At 43.9% G+C, this 20,480-nt stretch overlaps 1 protein-coding gene across 9 annotated transcripts in view; it reads left to right on the forward strand.

Moving 5' to 3' along the window:
* HECW1 (HECT, C2 and WW domain containing E3 ubiquitin protein ligase 1) overlaps positions 1-20,480 on the forward strand; it is a 195,391-nt gene that overhangs the window by 125,299 nt on the left and 49,612 nt on the right. For 7 of the 9 annotated variants that reach the window (XR_014517938.1, XM_083468752.1, XM_083468749.1 and 4 more), the window contains 3 exons: positions 1,050-2,414; positions 6,943-7,044; positions 12,908-13,058. Coding sequence is in view for 8 of the 9 variants with exons in the window: in XM_083468752.1 (XP_083324878.1) it covers positions 1,050-2,414; positions 6,943-7,044; positions 12,908-13,058 (1,618 nt within the window). In the remaining variant the exon portion in view is untranslated. The remainder of the gene's footprint in view (positions 1-1,049; positions 2,415-6,942; positions 7,045-12,907; positions 13,059-20,480) is intronic. The other 2 variants (XM_083468753.1, XM_083468755.1) reach the window with 1 other exon arrangement.

The raw sequence follows: 20,480 nt of genomic DNA on the forward strand, positions 1-20,480 counted from the left end.
GAATATACTTTAATAATATACCATAGGACATTTTAATTTTTAGAAATTGTGCATCACACAGCATATGCTTATGCCTGTATGAATCTGCAAAAGGATAGTAACAAGAAGTTAACCTCATGCATAAAACAAACAGATAAATTGTCTTCTATTTCTTGTTTACTTTTCTTGTATGCAAAACCAGAAAGATGGACCATTCTTGCCTCAATAAATATGGTACAGGCAACAACTGTTTTGCGCGGGGCTTGTGGTTCTTGCCCCCACGCGTATCTGTGGAGTGCATGTAAAGCCCACTGCGCTCTGCCCCATTCCACCACCGCCACCATTCTGCCCTCTTTTCTGGCCACTTCCAGATTGCGGTGTTGTGTACATTCATGGTCACACATTCTTTGAACGCACATGAAACAGGAGCTGCCTGTATAGGAATTATTGCCCCAAGTTTTACAATACTTCAATGGCAATTCCATATTTACTTAGAAGTAAGACTCACTGAGCTCAGCTGGACTTACTTCTGAGTAAACATGCATGGGATTCCACTGCTAACCTTAAAGGTAGCTGTTTTAGCCATGGATTTTTTTATGGTGAAAAGTGCTCATTAACTTACAATACAATCCTAAGCATTTGTAGCCAGAAGTGTGCATAGGATTTTAGCTAAGTTATGTTTGATACTATATAGTGTATTCAGTTTTAAAAGATGTGAAGTATATGCTTTGCTTTAGTATCTTAAAACATTGTAGCATTAAAGCTAGGCTGTTAAAAATATATTATGATTTATATTTTAATTAATGATCTAAAATGTAAAAGTTTGTTTTTAATTTTAGGGTGTGGGGGAGTTTAACCTGGGTGCGGGGGAGTTTAACCACCCTGCTGTTAATGATATATGTGATGTGGCCTTTATTCCTGAGCATGCCTCAGTTGAAAAGCATCTGACAGCGGCTCTTACCTATTTCTGTTTAGGTCACAATAGCACAAGCCAATGTGATACCTATGCACATGATTCAGCAAATGGCTTTGCTTGCTTAAGTAACACCTTTCCTTCATGTTCCCAACAGATGATGAAGAGGTCTCTATTACTGCAGATCCTGAGTCAGCTGATTTCCAGGAAAGCACCATGAATATCTCAGCAGAGGATATCCTTGGTGAGCCTCCGTGCACCAGCACAGTGAGCTCAGAAAGTGCAGCTCCAGAGAAGCTAAATGGATACCCAGTGATCTACATCAATGTTGATAGCTCTGGTGCTGGGGAGCTCACCCTGAACAGCTTCCTAAAAGAAGAGCTAGCAGGAAATGGGGAGGCTGACGCAGGGCCAGCAGACACGGCTGATCCCTTGGAATCCATCCCAGGGGAGATGATGCCTTCCCTGAGTGCTATGGACCTCACTGAGCAACTGGCTCTGTTGGCATGCACACCCCCTGAATCTGAAGTTAGGGAAAACAATAAAGTCAATTCTGTTACGCAGGGAGACAACGACATCTTTGCCAGCATAGAAGCCTTATCAATTGATGAGGTGAGTGGGGATATGCAAGCTCTCAAGGATCTAGAGAAGAGTCAGGATGATGAGGGAGCTTCAGCCCAGGAGGAAGAAGAAGACAATGATGAGGAAAAGGAGAAGAACAAGCTGCAGCTGAGGACCACAGCGAAAAGGAAGAACAGGCCTTGCTCCTTGCCTGTGTCCGAACTTGAGACAGTGATAGCGTCTGCCTGTGGAGAGCCTGAGACCCCACGTACACACTACATAAGAATACACAATCTCCTCCACAGCTTGCCTTCAGCCCAGATGAGCAGTGATGATGGAGAAGGGGAAGAGGAACAAGGCAGTGTGGTAGACAATGATGAAGAGCTGACAGTCAGGGAAGTGTCAGAGAAAGACATGGCCAGCGAGACTGAAACAGTGTTAGCAGAAGCTCCCCACGAAAACAGAGTGGAAGAGGCCTCCATGGAGCACCTAGCTGACTTAAATGAACAGCAGCTGGATGGTGAAGGGCCCAGAACGGAAAGTGAGAGTGAACTGAGTCCTAGGCCTAATGGTGATGCCGAGTGCGAAATGTGCGACACTTCCTGCTACAGCCCGTCTTGCTACAGCACTTCCTGCTACAGCACTTCCTGCTACAGTACTTCCTGCTACAGCACCTCTGGCCAGGACAGCACCAACCGGTTCTCAAGCCATACCCGATTCTCTTCTGTTGACAGTGCAAAGATTTCTGAGAGCACAGTTTTTTCTTCACAGGATGATGAGGAAGAGGAGAACAGTGCTTTTGAGTCAGTGCCAGACTCGGTGCAAAGCCCTGAGCTTGACAGGGAGCAGGGGGATGGCTCTGCCCATTGGCCTGAGGAATTGGTAGCTCGTGGAGTGAATCTGCCAAGAACAGCAGAAAGCGTAGAGTCTCCAGTAGCAGGCCCAAGCAACAGAAGAGAAGGTTAGACTTGGAGGAGCAATACGTTGATTATCTATATTAGGCATTATGAGAGATAACTAATGACCAAGGTCTGGTCAGTTTTGTTGGGCAGTACTTAACACCCTGCTTGGGGGGGGAAAGAAACAGGAATTAAGTGTTCTTACACGGTCAGTTTATTTTTGATGTGACACTGGTGGTAGGCACAAACGATGCGTTGGCTGGATTCTCTTGGTCACGTGCATAAATGAGTTCCTACACACTTAACCTATATGTTGTGCATGTCACTGTAGAGAAGCTTAGGACTGCCACTTTGCAACCTGGACACCAAACACATAACTTTAAATCACCTGGTTCTGTGGGAGACAGAGCAGCTGTGCCTCTTCTCACCACTTCCCTCCTTGGTCCTGGGGTCCATCTCTGCTCCCTCACTGTTACGTGACACACCTGCAGCCCTACTCCCTACAGAAAGTAAGAGCTGCGTGGGGAGTACAAGACCAGGGAGGGAGGTGGTGGGAGGATTTCTGGTTGCTTCATTGCCTAGACCACCAGGAGATTTAAAAACATGTCTAGTTCAGAATCAGTAGTCCCTTCATAGCACTCCTTTTTTCAGTGGGGCTTTTTCCTGGTTTATATAAAAAATATTTCATTTCACCTCAGGGGTGTGTGTGGATGAGGAGAGAGAGTTAGTGCATTGGGGAAGGCTACATCCTCATCTGGTGTATTAAGCTGCTGCAGTGTGCAAAATGTGAGGATCTCGCTCAGTAGGACTTTGTGTGCCAACATCTAAATCTCTCTTTGTATTTGAAGTATTTTCAGACCCTGCCAGTCATGTGACTTCTTGGCAAAACATATAAATTGTGGGGAGCAGTGTAAAAAGGGCTTCTTGTGGTGAATCAAGCCTATGCCGTATCATTGTGATGAAATGCTAATCTCCACAGTTAGATGAAAATGGCAGGCTTATGCTTCACCTTTCAACCACCCCTTTCCTTCTGTCCCCATTGCAGAAGCAAAAATAACCTCAAATTTCATTTGATTTAGGCATTCAAAGCAACTTGATTTGCATTGTACTTGTGCACTGAGCTTTTTTGATATTTTGTAAATTTCGTTTGCTGTCTTGACTTTGCTTTTGTTGGGGGGGAGGCAGGGCACACATTTTCAAAATAGTAAAAAATCAGCATAGATTGCAGCCTTTGCTTTTGGTTAGTTGAAAAAAGAACATGGTGGATAATCTCTACAGCAGGCCCTCCAGATGTTTTGGAACTACAACTCCCATCATCTCTAGCTAACAGGACCAGTGCTCAGGGATGATGGGAATTGTAGTCCCAAATCATCTGGAGGCTCGAGTTTGCCTATGCCTGCTCTACAGGTTTTCATATACCGTGTAAAGCAGAGCTTTCCAAACTGTGTGTCACGACATGTTAGTGTGTCAGCTGCAGTGTGTAGGTGTGTCACCCGAACGCTCCCTGCGCTCCCCACAGGGCTGGAAAGGGGCTAGTTTAACCTCTGGTTTGCTAGTAAAACTGAATTACTGTGTCGCGAAATGATGTATGTCTAAAAAGTTTGTAACCAACATGAAAAGTTCGGGAAAGTTTGCTGTAGAGCATGAGTCGCACAAGGCATTTCTGAGCCACACAAGCTCTGTTGATGATCACATTATGTGAGCCAGGTAATCCCAGAGATGGACAGTCACAACTCCTGTGATTGTTGTAACAGTTAGATGCTGTAGAGAAGCTGGCTGCCACCAACTGCATGTGGCTGGTTATTGCTGGAAGAGAATCGTGAACTAGCAAGTCAATTCCTATTCCCTTATGTGCCAGCACAACCAGATCAGGTGATTCGTTCACCATGTAGCATAAAATGTGTTTATGGATTTGCTCTGAAACCATTGTGTGGCTACTCCCCACACAGGGCCGGCCCACCCATGATCCACAGGGCCTCCAAGGAATCCATCTCCATGGTGGCAGCAATGGCTGTGGCATGCTCCTTGAAGGCCTTGAATCTCCTGCCTTCTACAGCAGCCTCTTGGTGAATAGGAAGCGCAGCTGGTCTCCTCCCACTCCATGGAGGAAATTGCAGGGGCTGCCCTCTGGGGTCTTCTGGGCTCCACACCCACCCAGCTTGATTCAAAGTGGGGGGGGGGCTTTCCCCCACAATGACTTTTGATTCCCAGTTCAACTGTTGGGCAAGGTTGATTTGATTTCCCCCATTCTTCCCAATGTAGATCTTCACTCTCTTCTTCTCTGGTGGGGGGGGGGGGGTTGCCATTTTGTAGTTTGCCTTAGGCACCAAAACATCTTGGGCCCACACCATCATCAGCCCAATTTCCTGAAGGTTAATCCTAGGACAGGAAGGAGCTTGTAGCACAACTCCTCCTACAAGTCTCGGGAATTCTTACATTATCACAGTGGCTCCCAGGCCAACTTAGAGACTTGCACCAAGATTCTCTTAAGTGTGCCTTTCTCCCCCATTCTGTGCTCAGTCCACAGTGGACACCTTCCTCCTTGATCATTCATGGCTCACTTACTTGAAAGGGCAGGTGAACAGGGAGGATGAAGAGCAGGGCCAGGAGACTACAAGGACAGGCAGTGGACCACACCATTGTGGCACACCACCAATATCAATATGATGATGCTGACCCTTGACACTGGCCATCAAAGCAGTAAAATTAAAATCCAGCCTAATATGATTAGATACCTTTAGTTAGATGGAAGTAAGGTGGTAAGTAAAAGAGCAGCAGAAAAGAAGCCTGATTTTGGTGACCTAGAAGTAAACTTGAGTAAAGGTATTAGTTCTCTAGGAACTTGCAGTAAGCTTTAAAATACCAAATTTTCCCAGCATGTAAACAAGTGTGACTTATATAGATTCATCAATGGCTTTTGCTTGGGACATTTCTTTTTGTGGTTGTGATACCACTGAAGATCAGAGAACAATATATAAAATTGTGGAGGGTTGTTTTTCTTAAATCTGGCTCAATTTTTTTCTGGACAGTGTATTCAAACTGATTTTTATTAGGAAACCGAAACCAAATATTTTGTCAAATTCAAGCTTAAATTTTTTTTTACGTGGAATTAAGTGTGTACATTTTACTTATTCAAACCAGGGTCATTTGAATTTTCCATTTTGTTTTGGCTGCAGTCCTAAAAGCCACCTAAAATTATTTGCAGAGTAATGCAAACCCCTTGGTCTGTGCTGCTGGAGGGGGTTGGGGGCAGCAGTGTGGGCTCTGCCACCATGGAGAGCCTTGTTGCAGCTGCGGAAAGTGTGGTGAATGGAAAACAGTACCACTGGTGCTGTTCCATCCAGCACCTGCCAGCATTAGCTCCCCAAATGGACTGTGAGGATAGAGCACAGGCAGCCATTGACCTGCTGGATCCTAAGCAGTGCCATCCCTCCGAGTTCCTGGGGTTCCCGCCAGCTCCTGGGCGGCACAGCACAAAGTAAATTAACCTTCCCCACCATCTTCTGCCCTGGCCAGTGTGAGGGTTTGGGATGCAGCAGTTGCCCCATCACGGCACTCGGCCCTGCTGCTTCCCAGCCAAGGTTTGGATTGCTGTTTAGTTTCTCTAACATCAGTTAGAGAATTGATAAATTATGGTTTTAAGACGTATAATCTTATTTTCTGTGCACCCCACCCCCCAATACTCTCAGTCCTGTAGTTGGAAAGATTCTGACATTAAAAAATGTCCAAGCCAGTAATCAAGTGTTTCATTTTGGTTAAAAATGGTATGATGACATTACAACTACCCTAAGTTTTTTATTATTATTATGTACCCCTGTTCTAAAACATAATAGAATAAGGGTAAATGACAAGCAATGGGATAAAACTGTTGATTCTGTGGGGTTTGAAAAATGTTCACTGAACCCTTGAATCCAATAAGAACTTGGTTATGTGTTTTAAGTTCTCAAAATAAGAATGGTATATTACTACAAGATGGTTGCAGCATCTCAAAGAGACTCTAGTGATAGCAGAACTTTATGAGTGACAGTTTGCTCAGATTATGGAGGCAAGAATACCTGCACTGAATGTTAGTATTCAGAAAATACTTCCATTTTGCTTTGGGCTCTACACGTCATCTCTTCTCTATCTTATCTCAGGTCCCCCTATGTTCCTTTTGGCTATCTTTGTCTCAGCTCAGTCCCTCTTGTTCGCTTATCCTTCTCTCACTTTCTTCTCTCTCTCTCTCTCTCTCTCTCTCTCTCTCTCTCTATCTATCTATCTATCTATCTATCTATCTATCTCCTCTTATTTAATTTATAGCTGGAGAGGTCAGGGACTGAACCAAACCCATCAGTCCTTAGTTGGGTTTACATTGTAAGTCATCAATCCTTACTATGCAGTGACTCACAAAATCTTCCTTTTGACTTCATATTTCAATAGTTCTTTGACTTGCACATTATTTTTAAAGAGGGCTTGAGGCAGCTAATACACCAGATTGCTGTTAGCCCTTATCGGAAGTTCTTCCAGCCATTTGTGTTTATAGCAGTGCATTTGTAACCACTGTGTGGCATCCATGAATGAACATGAACATCTTGACTGTCTTATCCATAGGTGATTGCCCTTTACTCCATAATTCTCAGCCAATCAACCAGCTTCCCTCCATGAGGTCTGACCACCATCACTACCCAGCCATTGATGAACCTCTTCCGCCAAGTAAGCTTTAGTTTCTTAAAAATATACTACTTTTTTCAACTCAAGTTTTCCTGTTTATTTGAAGGGTACATATAACTAGGCGTTATGTAAAATACCCTGAAGAAAGTTCACCTGTTGTTCTGAAACTCTTATGATTCCTCCAGAATTACGTATGAGGAATGAACCTCCAGATTTGTTTAAAACTTCGCTTTAAGCAATTGAAGTTGCTCAAACTGAGAAGCCAGGCCAGAGCCAACAGCTTTGTGAACTGAAAGAAGTAGGCAGTTCAAACAAGGAATCGAGCAGCTGGGGCAGACTGCTGCTTCCTGTCCCCTAGTAGGCAATGGAAACATAAGCATATCCAACCAGTATTGTACTAATTGGACTGCCTGCCATGTACTTCCAGGCTCAATTCAAGGTTTTGGTTTTGATCCATAAAGTCCTTCACAGGACGGGGCTGACCCATCTGTAGGACGTTTTTCTCTGCAGAAGTCCACAGACTAGTTGTATTCAGGTGATCCAGTCCAGCATCATAGGCCATTGTTGCAGGCAGTTAGAACTACATTAGCAAGAGGCAAGGTTTTCAGCAGAGTGACCCCCAGACTTTGCAATGATCAATGAGGTGGAGTACAAATTGGGCTGGTTTCTATAAATCGTCCAAGGTTTTGTTTGTTTTTTAAGCAGACATTTGATTACAGTAAGCCTGCAACTTACACACATTTAACTTGTGTGCATTCAGCTTAAAAAGTGCATCAAAACTAAATAAATAAAAAGGGACGGAAAGGAGGCAGGGTTCCAGGGAAAATAACTTTGGCAATCCCACTTGCCATTGAACCCAATAGCCTTGGACTACTTGCGCTGCTCTGGTTCGCCAGAAGCGGCTTAGTCATGCTGGCCACACGACCCGGAAGCTGTACGCCGGCTCCCTCGGCCAGTAAAGTGAGATGAGTGCCGCAACCCCAGAGTCGTCCGTGACTGTACCTAATGGTCAGGGGTCCCTTTACCGGTTTTGGCTTTATGAATGATCCCTGGAATGTAACACCCATGTAAGTTGCTGGCTTACTGTTTTTTATTGGCTTGTTTCCTGTTTTTATCATTGTTGTTTGCTGTTTTGTTTTATGGGTTTTTTCTTCAACTGTGGCAGTTTACCGTTTTTACAAAGACAGGATTGATGGCCAGTATAGCAGAGGATTCAATAGGGTATACCTCTCTCCTGTGAAGGTGGAAGGAAGTGGAGCTCACACCATAAAAATTATCTTTAAAAACTCTCTATAATTTCATTTTAAATACTTTGCCTTCACTCCGTTAGTGTATCCTGCGCTTGATGCAAAACTTTCTGGAAAGTTCACACAAACATGCCTTGCAGAAGTGAATCAGCGCTACTGTTCATTTCAGCTAGGTTTTTGCAGGAAGGCAGATTGTGGCCTTGATGTGTTTAATAAATCTTCAGCTGTTTAAAAAAAAAGAAAAAAGATGAGGGCAAATATCTGGAGATAATTAATGTCACACTGAATATAGGGCTGGGTAATTTCTGGCATTGTGATATATCACAAGCTAAACTGCAATATACCAATATAAGGATGGAATAATGTAAAGGCAAATGGGGTAATGTCTAAAACTACTTAGGGGTCTAAAACTGATAATTTTTTACTTACCTGTAACATACAGTTACAACTGTTATTTTATAGTACAAATAATTTTTAAATTAGCACATTTTCTCTAAAATTAAAGCTGTAGCATATTAGTAGCATAGATATCAAAGGGAAAGTGAGAATGTTCCCTAAATTTTTAAAATAACATTATTTGACAGACAGAAGAGCCTCCCCTGAAGATCTCAAAACCTGGGCAATTTCATTTGAGCGAATATACAGGTAGTCTGTCAGGTCGCTTGGATCTCAGCCATAGAGGGTCTTACAGGTCACAACCAGCCCTTTGAATTGTGCCCAGAAACAGATGGTTAGCAGGGGAGCTGTTATATAGCCTGGTAACTGTTATGGATGCTCCCTATAGCAGCCCCAGTCAAAAATCTGGCAGAAGCCCCTCAGGAAGGAACAGAGCCATTGTAAAACAGTGCCTCCAAGTCCCTTCCCATTGGGACACCATCGGCCCAGAAGGATACCATGGTCAATGCTACTGAAAGTCACTGAGAGGTCCAGCAGAACCAACAGGGACACACTCCTCCACCCAGTTATCAAGCAATCCACCAAGGCGACCAAAGCCGTCTGTCCTATAACCAGGTCTGAAACAAGATTGAAGTGGATCTAGATAACCAGTGTCCTCCAGAAACCCCTGGAGCCTAGATGGGATCCCAAAAATGGGATATTGAGATTGCCAATGTGGGAGGGCTTTTTCAATAGAGGTCTTATAACGGCCTCCTTAAATGTGTGGTAGCTCTCACATTTCCTAGGATCCTGTACATCCTAAGACTGTACAGACTGGAAAGTATTCATTAACAGATAGCATGTTAGTGGGGTGGAATTCCTGGAGTGGCAGTGACATTTCTGGAGCAGAACTTGAATATTTCTGTTTTGTCCTTCCGGGTTTATGCATTTTTCACCACTTTTAATATGCCTATTCTTCATAAGGAGTACCTAGCATCTTGCATTAACAAAAATGTCCAGTAGGTGGCATACTCTGACCTGTAACACATAATACTGTTGTAGTCTTTCAGGTCTAAGATATTACTGCTTGGTTATAGAAAGTGCCCAGTGTGTTCAAAAACTAGGTAAAGTTTGCAAAGAAAGCTTTATGTTTTTGTTTTTAATCCAGTTACTTTGTTTTTGGTGACCTTCCTCCACTGGGCTGTGGATGTTCCCTAAACTTCATCACTGGATTTGATTCTTACTTTGTTGATGCAGTAAAGCCAAAGGAAGCCTTCAGTTGCCTGGAGCCTCAGCTGAAGTCTGCTGCAGATTAAGACAGAAGAAGGAAATAAGAGAAGTTCATATAATAGGCAAATTTGTCCCTCCTCCAAAATCTTTTCCAACCACTTTGCAAGTGAAGGCAAATTAGATTTCAGATTACAGCCAGATGGCCTACTGTTGTTTAGGAAGAATGCTTATGTGGACTCTGTACCTAAATCTATGAAGATTCTATGGATTCCAGTTATTTTCGGTCCTAGGGACCCTTTAATTCACCCTTCTACATTTTCATCTAATATTTTACTGATAGGTGTATTGGCAGTGTTTATTGTGGAGATTAATTGATACGAAATCCCAAGCATAGAAGTATAAACAAAGGTCTTCACTAATACAAACGGATCTATTAGTGAATATCACTGAATCTTTAGTAGCTGTATATTCTATGTCCCTGAACATATTTGTCTTTCATGTGCCATGCCAACTGAATAGTTGCTGCCGGAATTGAATTATTCAGTTTTCCATTTGATTTGAAAGCCACATAGGGACGATAATTCTCAGCGGCATGAATTTTTAAAGCACATTTTTTTAACTTCACACTGCAGCCTGATCTAAAGATTTTTCATTTTTCTGGCATTTGTAATATGCCTTTATTGCTTCCTGAGTAACTCACCCTTAAGCAGGGAGAATCTATTTTATATCTGAAGGTTTAAACATGGATTATAGTATGCTTGACTTGATGGAGAAAGATGTGCTTGTCTTAAAGTGTTTTTCCAGTGAAAGCCAAGGAGTGATGGTTAGAATTAGATGAAATCTTCCTGAAAGGTCTAGGGTATGACCACTTGGGAGAATTCAAGGGACTACAGAATATTCACAACAGCTTTTCTGGGACCTGAGAGGCAAGAACTTATGTGTACCTTTCAAAACAAAGTAGCCTGATATAACCACTGACTCCATTCCAGTTAAAATTCAGTGCTGTTGAAACAAATAATCTTATTGCTGTCAGTGAGATTTAAGCTGTAATCCTAAACACACACTTATAGGGAACATGAACCATTGTACATAGTGGAATATGCCTAGGATGTGACTGAATAGCTGCAGTCCTAAATACACCTACTTCAGAATCATGCCCGGCTCTTTGGGAGAAACTTCTGAGAAGACATGCATACAATCTGCTTGAAGTGATGCATAACTGGATTGTTGCCACTTTCTGCCACTGTGTCCCCATCATCTTGGCAGGTCCCAACCATATTCTCCTTTTTAGCATTTGTATGTCAGCAAGCTCCAACTTCAGGTGTTTCACTGGCTGGGCTGTTTCATATGCTATGTTTTTTCTACACACAAACTCTATGTTAAACATGAAATGGCCCTAACTCTTTCACAACTGTCTGTGTTCTTTGCAATACGTTGTCCATCTGCACTGTTGGACAGATCTTCAATGTTCACCAATTATATGGGTACATGTACCATGTATTTGCAATCCTTCCCCACTGCTTGTCATGCCTCTATGGTGCTATCCAATTAAACTGGCAAACCTCTAGTTCTGGGCTTTCAAGTGGGCATTAACCATTGTATGTGATTTGTGAGTGCTTTCTACACGATTCATTGCATTATTGCACATTGTGGCAGGCTTACTAGCCATAGTAATTCAAATATAACCTGGGCAGGAAATGGTGTCCCAAACATTGCATGTTTGTTTGCTATGTAAAGTAATTTAAGGTTGTTGATTTGGAGTCCAAACATTCCATAGTGTGGCTTTTTGTCCAGCAAAGCATACGCCTACTTTTCAGCTCCTTCTACACATGCCCACAGTTATGGGTAAAATATACCCTTTACTTTTTAGGGATCGCTCTCATGGGATAAAGCACAATTCCATAGATTTTCTAGCCCCCATCAGGGTCCTAAACCCTTTTAAAAATCCCTTTTAAAAAATGCATGTGATTTGAGATACTGGCCCTGATCCAGAAAGACTTCTCTATGGGCAGGAGGTCCAAAGCACAAATCTCATGTGTATAAGAACCATTAATTTCAGTGGAAGGGACAAGCACCATTTGCTTACAGCTTTAAGACTAAATAAAAAAATTCCTTCCTGTAGCACCTTAAAGACCAACTAAGTTAGTTCTTGGTATAAGCTTTCGTGTGCATGCACACTTCTTCAGATACACTGAAACAGAAGTTGCCAGATCCTTCTATATATAGAGAAGGTGGGGAGGGGTATTACTCAGAAGGGTGGTGGGATTCCCACCACCCTTCTGAGTAATACCCCTCCCCACCTTCTCTATATATAGAAGGATCTGGCAACTTCTGTTTCAGTGTATCTGAAGAAGTGTGCATGCACACGAAAGCTTATACCAAGAACTAACTTAGTTGGTCTTTAAGGTGCTACAGGAAGGAATTTTTTTATTTTGACTATGGCAGACCAACACGGCTACCCATCTGTAGCTTTAAGACTGAAGACTGATTAGGAAGCTCAAGAAGTACAACTACAAAATTTGCATTAGGAAAGAGCCCCACGCTGCAGTGTTGGGATACACTGTCCAGTTCAACTTCCCTCCACCAAAAACCTGGGCACCTCATGGACTTGGAATTTGAACCCATGCTGGATCCATTTTTGCCTGTACTTTAGCTGGCAGAGCTAGTGCAGTTCAGGAAGTCCACATAATCCAAATGTGACTTGGGCACCGTATTGCCCCCACTTTTTTGCCAGGGTGGTGTTTCCTTTGCTTCTGGATTCCTTTGCTGTTAAGCATTAGAATGCTCCTATGCTGATATTCTTAAACAGTGTGTTTTACAAGTTGTTGGTCATTTTTAAATCTTGTATTTAATTTAGGAATGTCCTTTGATCAGAACCCTGTGCAGCAGTTGTTGCTGTTTTCTTTTTGGTAAATATGTTTGCATAATACTATACATTTTGGGCAGGAATGTTTATATATCTGGATTCCCCTAATAATCTAGATTTCTGGATGTCCACAAATGACCTCATTTTCTGTCTTTTTCCAATTTCCTAAAAAACCGTTTAATGCAAGACTGGGAAGCTCGGATAGATAGCCACGGTCGGGTATTCTATGTGGATCATGTGAATCGAACTACAACTTGGCAGCGTCCGACTGCAGCAGCTACTCTTGATGGAATACGCAGATCAGGGTCAATCCAACAAATGGAGCAACTCAATCGGCGGTGAGTTAGACCAAATTTCTAAAAAGTTCTAGCTGAAAACCATCCTATTTGCCTTCATTTCCCATGCCTATAGGATCTGGCACACTATGCAGACAAGAGACTGCAAGTGCAATCCTATACATGTCTGCTCGAAAATATGCCCCACTGACTCCAGTGGAGCTTAATTCAAGGTAAGTGGGTATATAATTGCAGGCTGGGAGCGTCATAAAAGGTGCTTACCAGATTAGAGGCAGCTTGCAGTTTCCAAGAGATTTGAAAATTGTATAAAGGGAGACACACAAAAAGATGTTCTCTCAAGGAAGGCAGAGTTAATATTACAACAGACACAGAGTGCTGCCCCGCCCCCGAAAACCAAGCATTGTTAAGCTTCCCTTCTGAAACAGCTAATAAATTTTCCCAATGTCCTAATATCATGGTCCTTTTGTTTCCCTACTTCTCCTCAAAATCACTGGACAATACACAGCATAAATGCAATCAATACCAGCTTATTTTTGCGATTGTAAGTTGTTTTAAACTGTATTTTATATTGTATTTTAATGTAACCTGCCCTGGGATCTTCGGGTGAAGGGGAGATATTATTATATTAATAATAATAATAATAATAATAATAATAATAATAATAATAATAATATATGTTACATTATATTATGTTATGTTACCGCCTGTAAGTTTTATATTGGTGGGTGTCTGTGCAGTAGTTGGTTAATTTCTTTGTTGTTTTTGTTTTATATTATGTTTTTGCATTTTAATTAAGTGTGAGGTGCCTTTTAGGTTTTTGGACCAAAATGTGGGGTGAAATAAATGAAAATCTTACGTTACATAGAGAAAACAGGGTATGCTTTGATAGATGTTAAGAAGAAGGAAGAGCTCAACATAAACTTCAGCAGGAACCCCGTGCTGCTTGTAATGTTTAGTTTTGCTTTCGGAATCACAGCAGGATCTATGAATTCTCAGGCATGTATGAGTTTTTTAAAGTACCGTATTTTTCGCCCCATAAGACGCACTTTTTCCCCTCCAAAAATGAAGGGGAAATCGGGGTGCGTCTTATGGGGCGAATGCCTGCAAGCCTCGCGCTCCCGGCAGGAGGTCCCACCGGGTGCGCGAGGCTTGGGGCGGCAGCGGACTGCTTGCCGGCATGCAGAAGCTTGGGGCGCGCTGACCTCAGCACGCCCCAAGCTTCTGGATTAGCGCAGGGGTCCGCTAGCCCTGGGAGAGGCGCCCGGCTCTCCCACGCTAGCGGAGACCTTGCCGGCACGCAGAAGCTTGGGGCGCGCTGAGCTCCGCACGCCCCAAGCTCCTGGTGTAGCGCAGCGCACCTGGGGGGAAATAAAATTTTTTTCCTTTATTTCCCCCCCTAAAATCTAGGTGCGTCTTATGGGCCGGTGCGTCTTATGGGGCGAAAAATACGGTAATAATCAGGGGCTACTAAGTGTTGCTGGAAGGATATTTTGATGCTCCTCATCCTCAAAGGTTACACATCATGGTCTCCCCATGTTCCCCCTGTCACCACCACATGCCTGCCCACTTGCATACACAAGGGAAGCTCAGCGCTGCAGCTGAGCACACAAACAGGTGGTCCAGCCGAGCACAGGAGTGAACAGGCAGCCAGGTGGGTCTGTGAATGGCAGCAGAGGGGGGATTGGGGGATTGGGATGAGTTGTGGGGTAATGGGGGGTTGGGGTCAGATTGTGAGGGGGAAGTTTGGGTGAACTCTGAGGGAGGGAGAGTTTGGAGCAAACAGAGGGTGGGGATTGACAATGGGGTGGTGTGGGTAGGCTGGAATGGGGGGGTTGAAGGAGCTCTGGTGGGATGTGGTGCTGGGCGAGGTGTAAAGGGAGGTGGTTGACAAGGGTGGGTAGGATGGCAGGGGTGGGGGTGGGTGGGGTTGGTGAGCAAAGCACACAGGGGCAGCAGTCCTAGTATCCCAGTATAAGGCAGGTGAACGTCAGTTACAAATCTGTCTGAGATGTTTATGGGCAGATTTATTTTAAATGTCTTTACTTGACCTAAATCCAGGTCACACCAAACAAAGTGGGTCAATACATGAAGATGCATGCTTCTGTTTCTCTTTTTAAATAATTTATAATTTCACTTGACATTATATGACAACAAAATCATTTTTCACGATAACCTCGGGAATGTTTTTGTTTTTCCTCCTCTCTCCGTTTACCATAACGATACTGTTTTCCATTGAAAAAACCTGGGCCTGGAACATCTATCCTCTAATTACACACCTTAAAGGGAACAGGCAGGCTAGCTGGGGGGTTTCTTGTACTTTAAAATGTGGGGTGATTATCTTTGGTGTGCCAAGCAGGCAAATTCAAAGCTTCTTCCTTTCAAGACAGCCAAACAAAATGGGAGTTCTTCAGTCCGATTTGCAGAAAGGAGGATTATAGAAATCAGCTGCCAAGTGACAGCCACCAGGAATTTTAGTAATTCCCCTAAAGGCTTTAATTCCTCTAAAAATATCTGTTGTGGATAAGAGAACATAACACCAATGAGTCCCACAAGGTATTATCTCAAGCATACTAGTCGGAGTAGTGTAGTGGGTCAGACTACTACAAATCCCAATTCATCCACAAAACTCACTGGGTAACCAGGGGCCAGTCACTCTTTCTCAGTGCAATCTACCTCACAGGGTTGTTGCAAGAACAAAAAAGGGTAAGGTATGTATGGGGGCCGGGGATATGTCATCCAGATCTCCTGCGAGGAAGGTGAAATAGAAATATGGTTGGGTTCCCCCCAAGCTGCTGCATTTGCTGTGATAAATCTATGTGTAGAGACTACAACTACACCAAAGCCCATTCTTACATATAGAAAATTAGCATGTCAGAGAGGAGGCTAAGGCACAACCATTTCCCCTAACATACCAGTTTTCTACCAGTTTTCTATTATTATTATTATTATTATTATTATTATTATTATTTTATTATTTTATTATTTTATTATTATTATTATTATTATTATTATTATTATTATTATTTATTTTGTCTGGAGGACAATTTAGCCATGGTACCATCCATCTACAGGTTTACCATCTCACTTGCTGTTTGCAAGAACTAGGCAATGAAAAAATACTTTTTTAGGGAGCAATGGCAAATTAAACCAGTTCCAGCCCTTGCTAGAAGAGATCATTTGGTTTATTTTATAAAAATAACATTTAATTGAATCAATATTAGCTTGATGTAATTGAAAGATTTATTTTGAATGTGCTAGCTTGTGTGCCAGGGATCCTGTTAACACAACCTTCTTGCTCTCCCTTCTCTGTTAATTGCGCCATGCATGCTTCACTTCCTGCCCAAGATGCGCTCCTTTCTTTCTGCACTACACACTTATGTAACACAGGCCTACATGTTGCCAGAAGGAAGTGGTTCTTTTAAGATTCAGAGACAATGAATACAATAATAGGTGAAGGCTAGAAATTCTTCATTAATACACGCAAAGAAAGACTAGTGCCCAAACTGCAACTCAAAACCCACTTATTTATCGCCAAGTGCCAACACGGCAATTTAACCTGAATACTGAGGTTTAGAAGGGGAGGTTGGCACATCCATGTGGAGAGAGAGTGGAGCAATACAGTGGTGCCTCAGTGTTTGAACAGCTTAGTTCTCAAACTACTTGGAACCCATACACTTCAAACCCGGAAATGAGTGTTCTGGTTTTTGAACTTTTTTGGGAACTAGAACATGCTCTGTTCTGAGTATAATTTCCATTTTGATTGCCACACTTCCGTTTTCAGAATGAGGGAAGACGAGCTGGGTGGCAAGTGAACAGGCACCTGCCGCTCTCCAGCGCTGTGTCCCTCTGCCTCTGCAGCCACAACTGCAACCCCCCCCCCCAGCTCCGGAGACGCTGAGTGAGGGAAGGCTGGGCTGGCAAGTGAGCAGGCAAGGGATGATGCCGTCACCCCCACCCCTGCCTTCTCCTGCTTGCAGGCAAGTAGGAGTGGGATCAGGCTGCTCTGCTAGGCAGTGTTGCTGCTTGCACGGGAACAGGAGCTGGATCAGGGCTGCTCAGCTGGGGAGGTGCAGGCTCTGTCACACTTTCCACTGAAAGGGTTCATGGCTGCACTCCCCTCAAGGAAGAAGAAGTTTAAAGGAGCCCCCATCTCCGCATCAGAGCTCCTGCAACTTGCGAAGTGGAGGCTTCGTGCTTCCCAGCTGAGAGATCCCCACCCTGCTCCTGCACAAGTAGGCGCGGGAGCCGGCAGCTCAGCTGGGGAGCGCAAACCCTCCACTCCACCTCTGACTCTGCTCCCATTGGCCCTGGCCAGAGGGTGTGTAAAGCCTCAACCTCGCAGCAGCAGGAGGAGGAAGGAGGCTGCTCGGAACTCTCGGCAGCCCACCAATGAGCGTGTGCATAGCCCTGTGCCCTCCTCACCCACAGCGGATGGCTCCCCAAGGGAAAACGCGCACCCAGAAGGTTGTGGCTCCATTTTGCGCACACACACACCCTGACGCCCCATCCGAGGCGCTTCTACTTGGACACACGTTGAGCTGAGGACTCAATGCACTGCCCTCACCTTCTGCCGGCTCTGTGCAGAGAGGGCTCTGAGTGGCCCCAATGGCATGCGTGCCATAGGTTCGCCACCACTGGGCTATGGCATAAAGCTACAGAACAGATCTTTTCTCTGGTGGCCCCACTTGTGGAATGCTCTCCCCAGGGAAGCTTGCTTGGTGCTTTCCTTACATTTCTTTAGGTGTCGGGCAAAAACATTCCTCTTCTCCTAGCACAGTCTGTGGTCTTTTAAACTGTGTGTGGCAGGGCTATTGTTTTTGTTTGTGACTATGGTATGTATTTTTGTGTTTTTATATTGAAAATCGCCCTGTGATCCTTGGAAGAAAGGCAGTATAGAAATTAAATAAAGAAAGAAATAAAGAATAAGAAGAATAAACAAGACAACAGTGCTTACGCCCCTCCATTTAGTTTCTGAAGACACCTCAGAACAGCAATGGGCGGGACTCCTGCATCAGCCAGCACATAGCACCTTCTGCAGTCCAGATCTATACTGACGTTCCAAAAGACAGGGCTTCCCCACCCCTTTATATGCTGTCCTGATCTCAAATCAGGCTTACATACAGTGCTATTTTTCTAGAAATAGAGATGCCGGAACTCCTTCTAGAAAAAGAGGTGTGTGGAGGGGGTATTTTTATTTTAGAATAAAAAGAGCTTAAGGCAGCTAACAACAATTTTAAAAACCCTGTTAAACAAATAATAAGTAATTAAACAACTGAAAGCTAAGGGAAAATAGAAACAGCAAACAGAATAATTAAACTTAATTAATAAAAGCCCACCTTTATAAAATTATGTGAGAAACAATTGTATTGGCACCAAACTTCTCTGTGGTCCAGCAAGACTGATAGGGAGACGCCCTATGATTCACTTATTCCATAAGATTCCTTCAGCCAATACATTGCGGGATCCATCCTTTAGAAAGCCACAATTACGTCATACCAGTAACATATAAATGAGACCTCCCTGGAGCCTCACCTTTCTTCCCTCCGGTGCTTGTGGCAGGTCCATGAAGGTCATTTTAAAGTATTCTATGTACTGCCTTTTAGTTTAGAAAACATTCCTTCTGCATTAGGCTTAAATATTGAGATGAACTGGGCAGTATTTGTGCAACTGCTAGGCTTTTCCTCAGATGAAAATGAACAAAATACTTCTGTTTGTTTGCAGTATTTACAGCCCGCTCTTACTTGATTGTACAAAAACCACAAATTAGGTCCAATAAAACACAATTCTAACCCAAGGTAAACAAGCAAAACTGCAGCAGCAAAAATTAATATTTCCAATTTAACCAAATGACTAGGTAAAAGTAAACAAAACATTCAAGCAGACAGAAACAGATGAAACAACCAAAGTCTGTGTGCCAACAGACCTTCAATCTGTGACTTTTGAGTAACTTAACAACTGCAACCCCCCCCCCCCATCATCCAGGATCTCACCCTGAACAGTGTAAATGGTTGCCCACAAGCATCCACAGCAAGAAACTCCCATCTCTTATCCACAATGACAACAGAAAAAAGAACACACCCAAAATAAAAACTAGGTAGCGATAAACCACAGCTAGTTTTTCTCTCCCTTTCCCAGTCCTGAGAAAACCTCAGGGTTGCCAGGTAGAGACATGCCAGGTGGGTTTGCTGGCATCCCTCATCTCTCATCTTCTTTTCAGCTGGCACAGACAGCATTCAAGGTCCTTTAGGGTCTAGACTAGACTAAACAAAACTATGGTTTTGAAACTATTGAAAAGCATACTGGGGTTGTTCCAAGGGGTTTTCAGTGTAGGGCCGGTCTACTCATGAGGCTGGCTGAGTGAGGCAGCTGCCTTAGGGGGCGGGAGCCCAAGAAGCAGCACCCCTGAGAGCATGCCTCAGGCCCCACTACTGGTGAAGAAGGGGTGCCGGCAGCAGCTCTGGTAGCTACTGGCAATATCTTGCCAAAATGTTGTGAGATCTAATGTACTCTGTGAGACCTTGTGTGAGATCTCACCAGAACCCACTGTTATTGCCACTGCTTTCTGGGTGTTGCCATGTAAGGAAGGCTTTGGTGGTGGCAGTGGCAGAGCGGCACCTCCCCGTTTTGCCTCAGGCAGCAATACAGGACGCACCGACTCATCTCACTGAGATGCTTAATGATGGCCATCAAGGAAGCCTCCCTGAAAGACTGGTTGTTCACCTAACACAGGGGTCTGCAACCCGCGGCTCCGGAGCCGCATGTGGCTCTTTTACACCTTTGCCGCGGCTCCGGGGCGGATACTAGCAAGGGGAGGAGGCGCATTGTGCGCCCCGACACTCCCCACTGTGGCGGGCGCTGTACTGGCTGTGACGTCGCATGGGGGCGGTGCGTGCGTTAGTCACACACCGTCCCGACGTCACCTTCCCACCCGCTGTCAGATCGCGGCTCTGGAGATATATTTGTTTTAAACGTCGCAATGGTTTTGCGGCTCCCAGGTTTTTTTTTCTTCAGAAATGGGTCCAAGTGGCTCTTTTTGTCTTAAAGGTTGCAGACCCCTGACCTAACAAAAGCCAGTTACAGAAGAGGGAATGGGCAGCGAGGCACATCAGGCTGGCAGTGTGTCCCAGAGCACATATTCTGCAGAATGCTGTGGCAGTTCCTTGGAAAACCAGTCTTTAGGGGCTCCCTGAGGACAGAAATTTTGAAAACCACCATTATAATGCATACACAGTAAATGTACCCACCGTCACAATTATCATTTGAAAAAGTGCTGGATTTTTCAAATACATCCACATAGCTGTTTCGAGTTTTTTTCCACATATGTGGGCATTTTTTCAGAATATCTTGAAGATTGCTTTACACAGTTTTGACTAAACTGTAGCAGTCTCTTGGTCCATTGCTTTGCTTCCTAGGCATTATTAGCCCACAGGGGATTTTTCTACCATCTAATTAAATAGGAAGCTT

This window comes from Podarcis liolepis, assembly GCF_965112155.1.
Source record: "Podarcis liolepis genome assembly, chromosome: 12".
Classification (NCBI taxonomy): domain Eukaryota; kingdom Metazoa; phylum Chordata; class Lepidosauria; order Squamata; family Lacertidae; genus Podarcis; species Podarcis liolepis.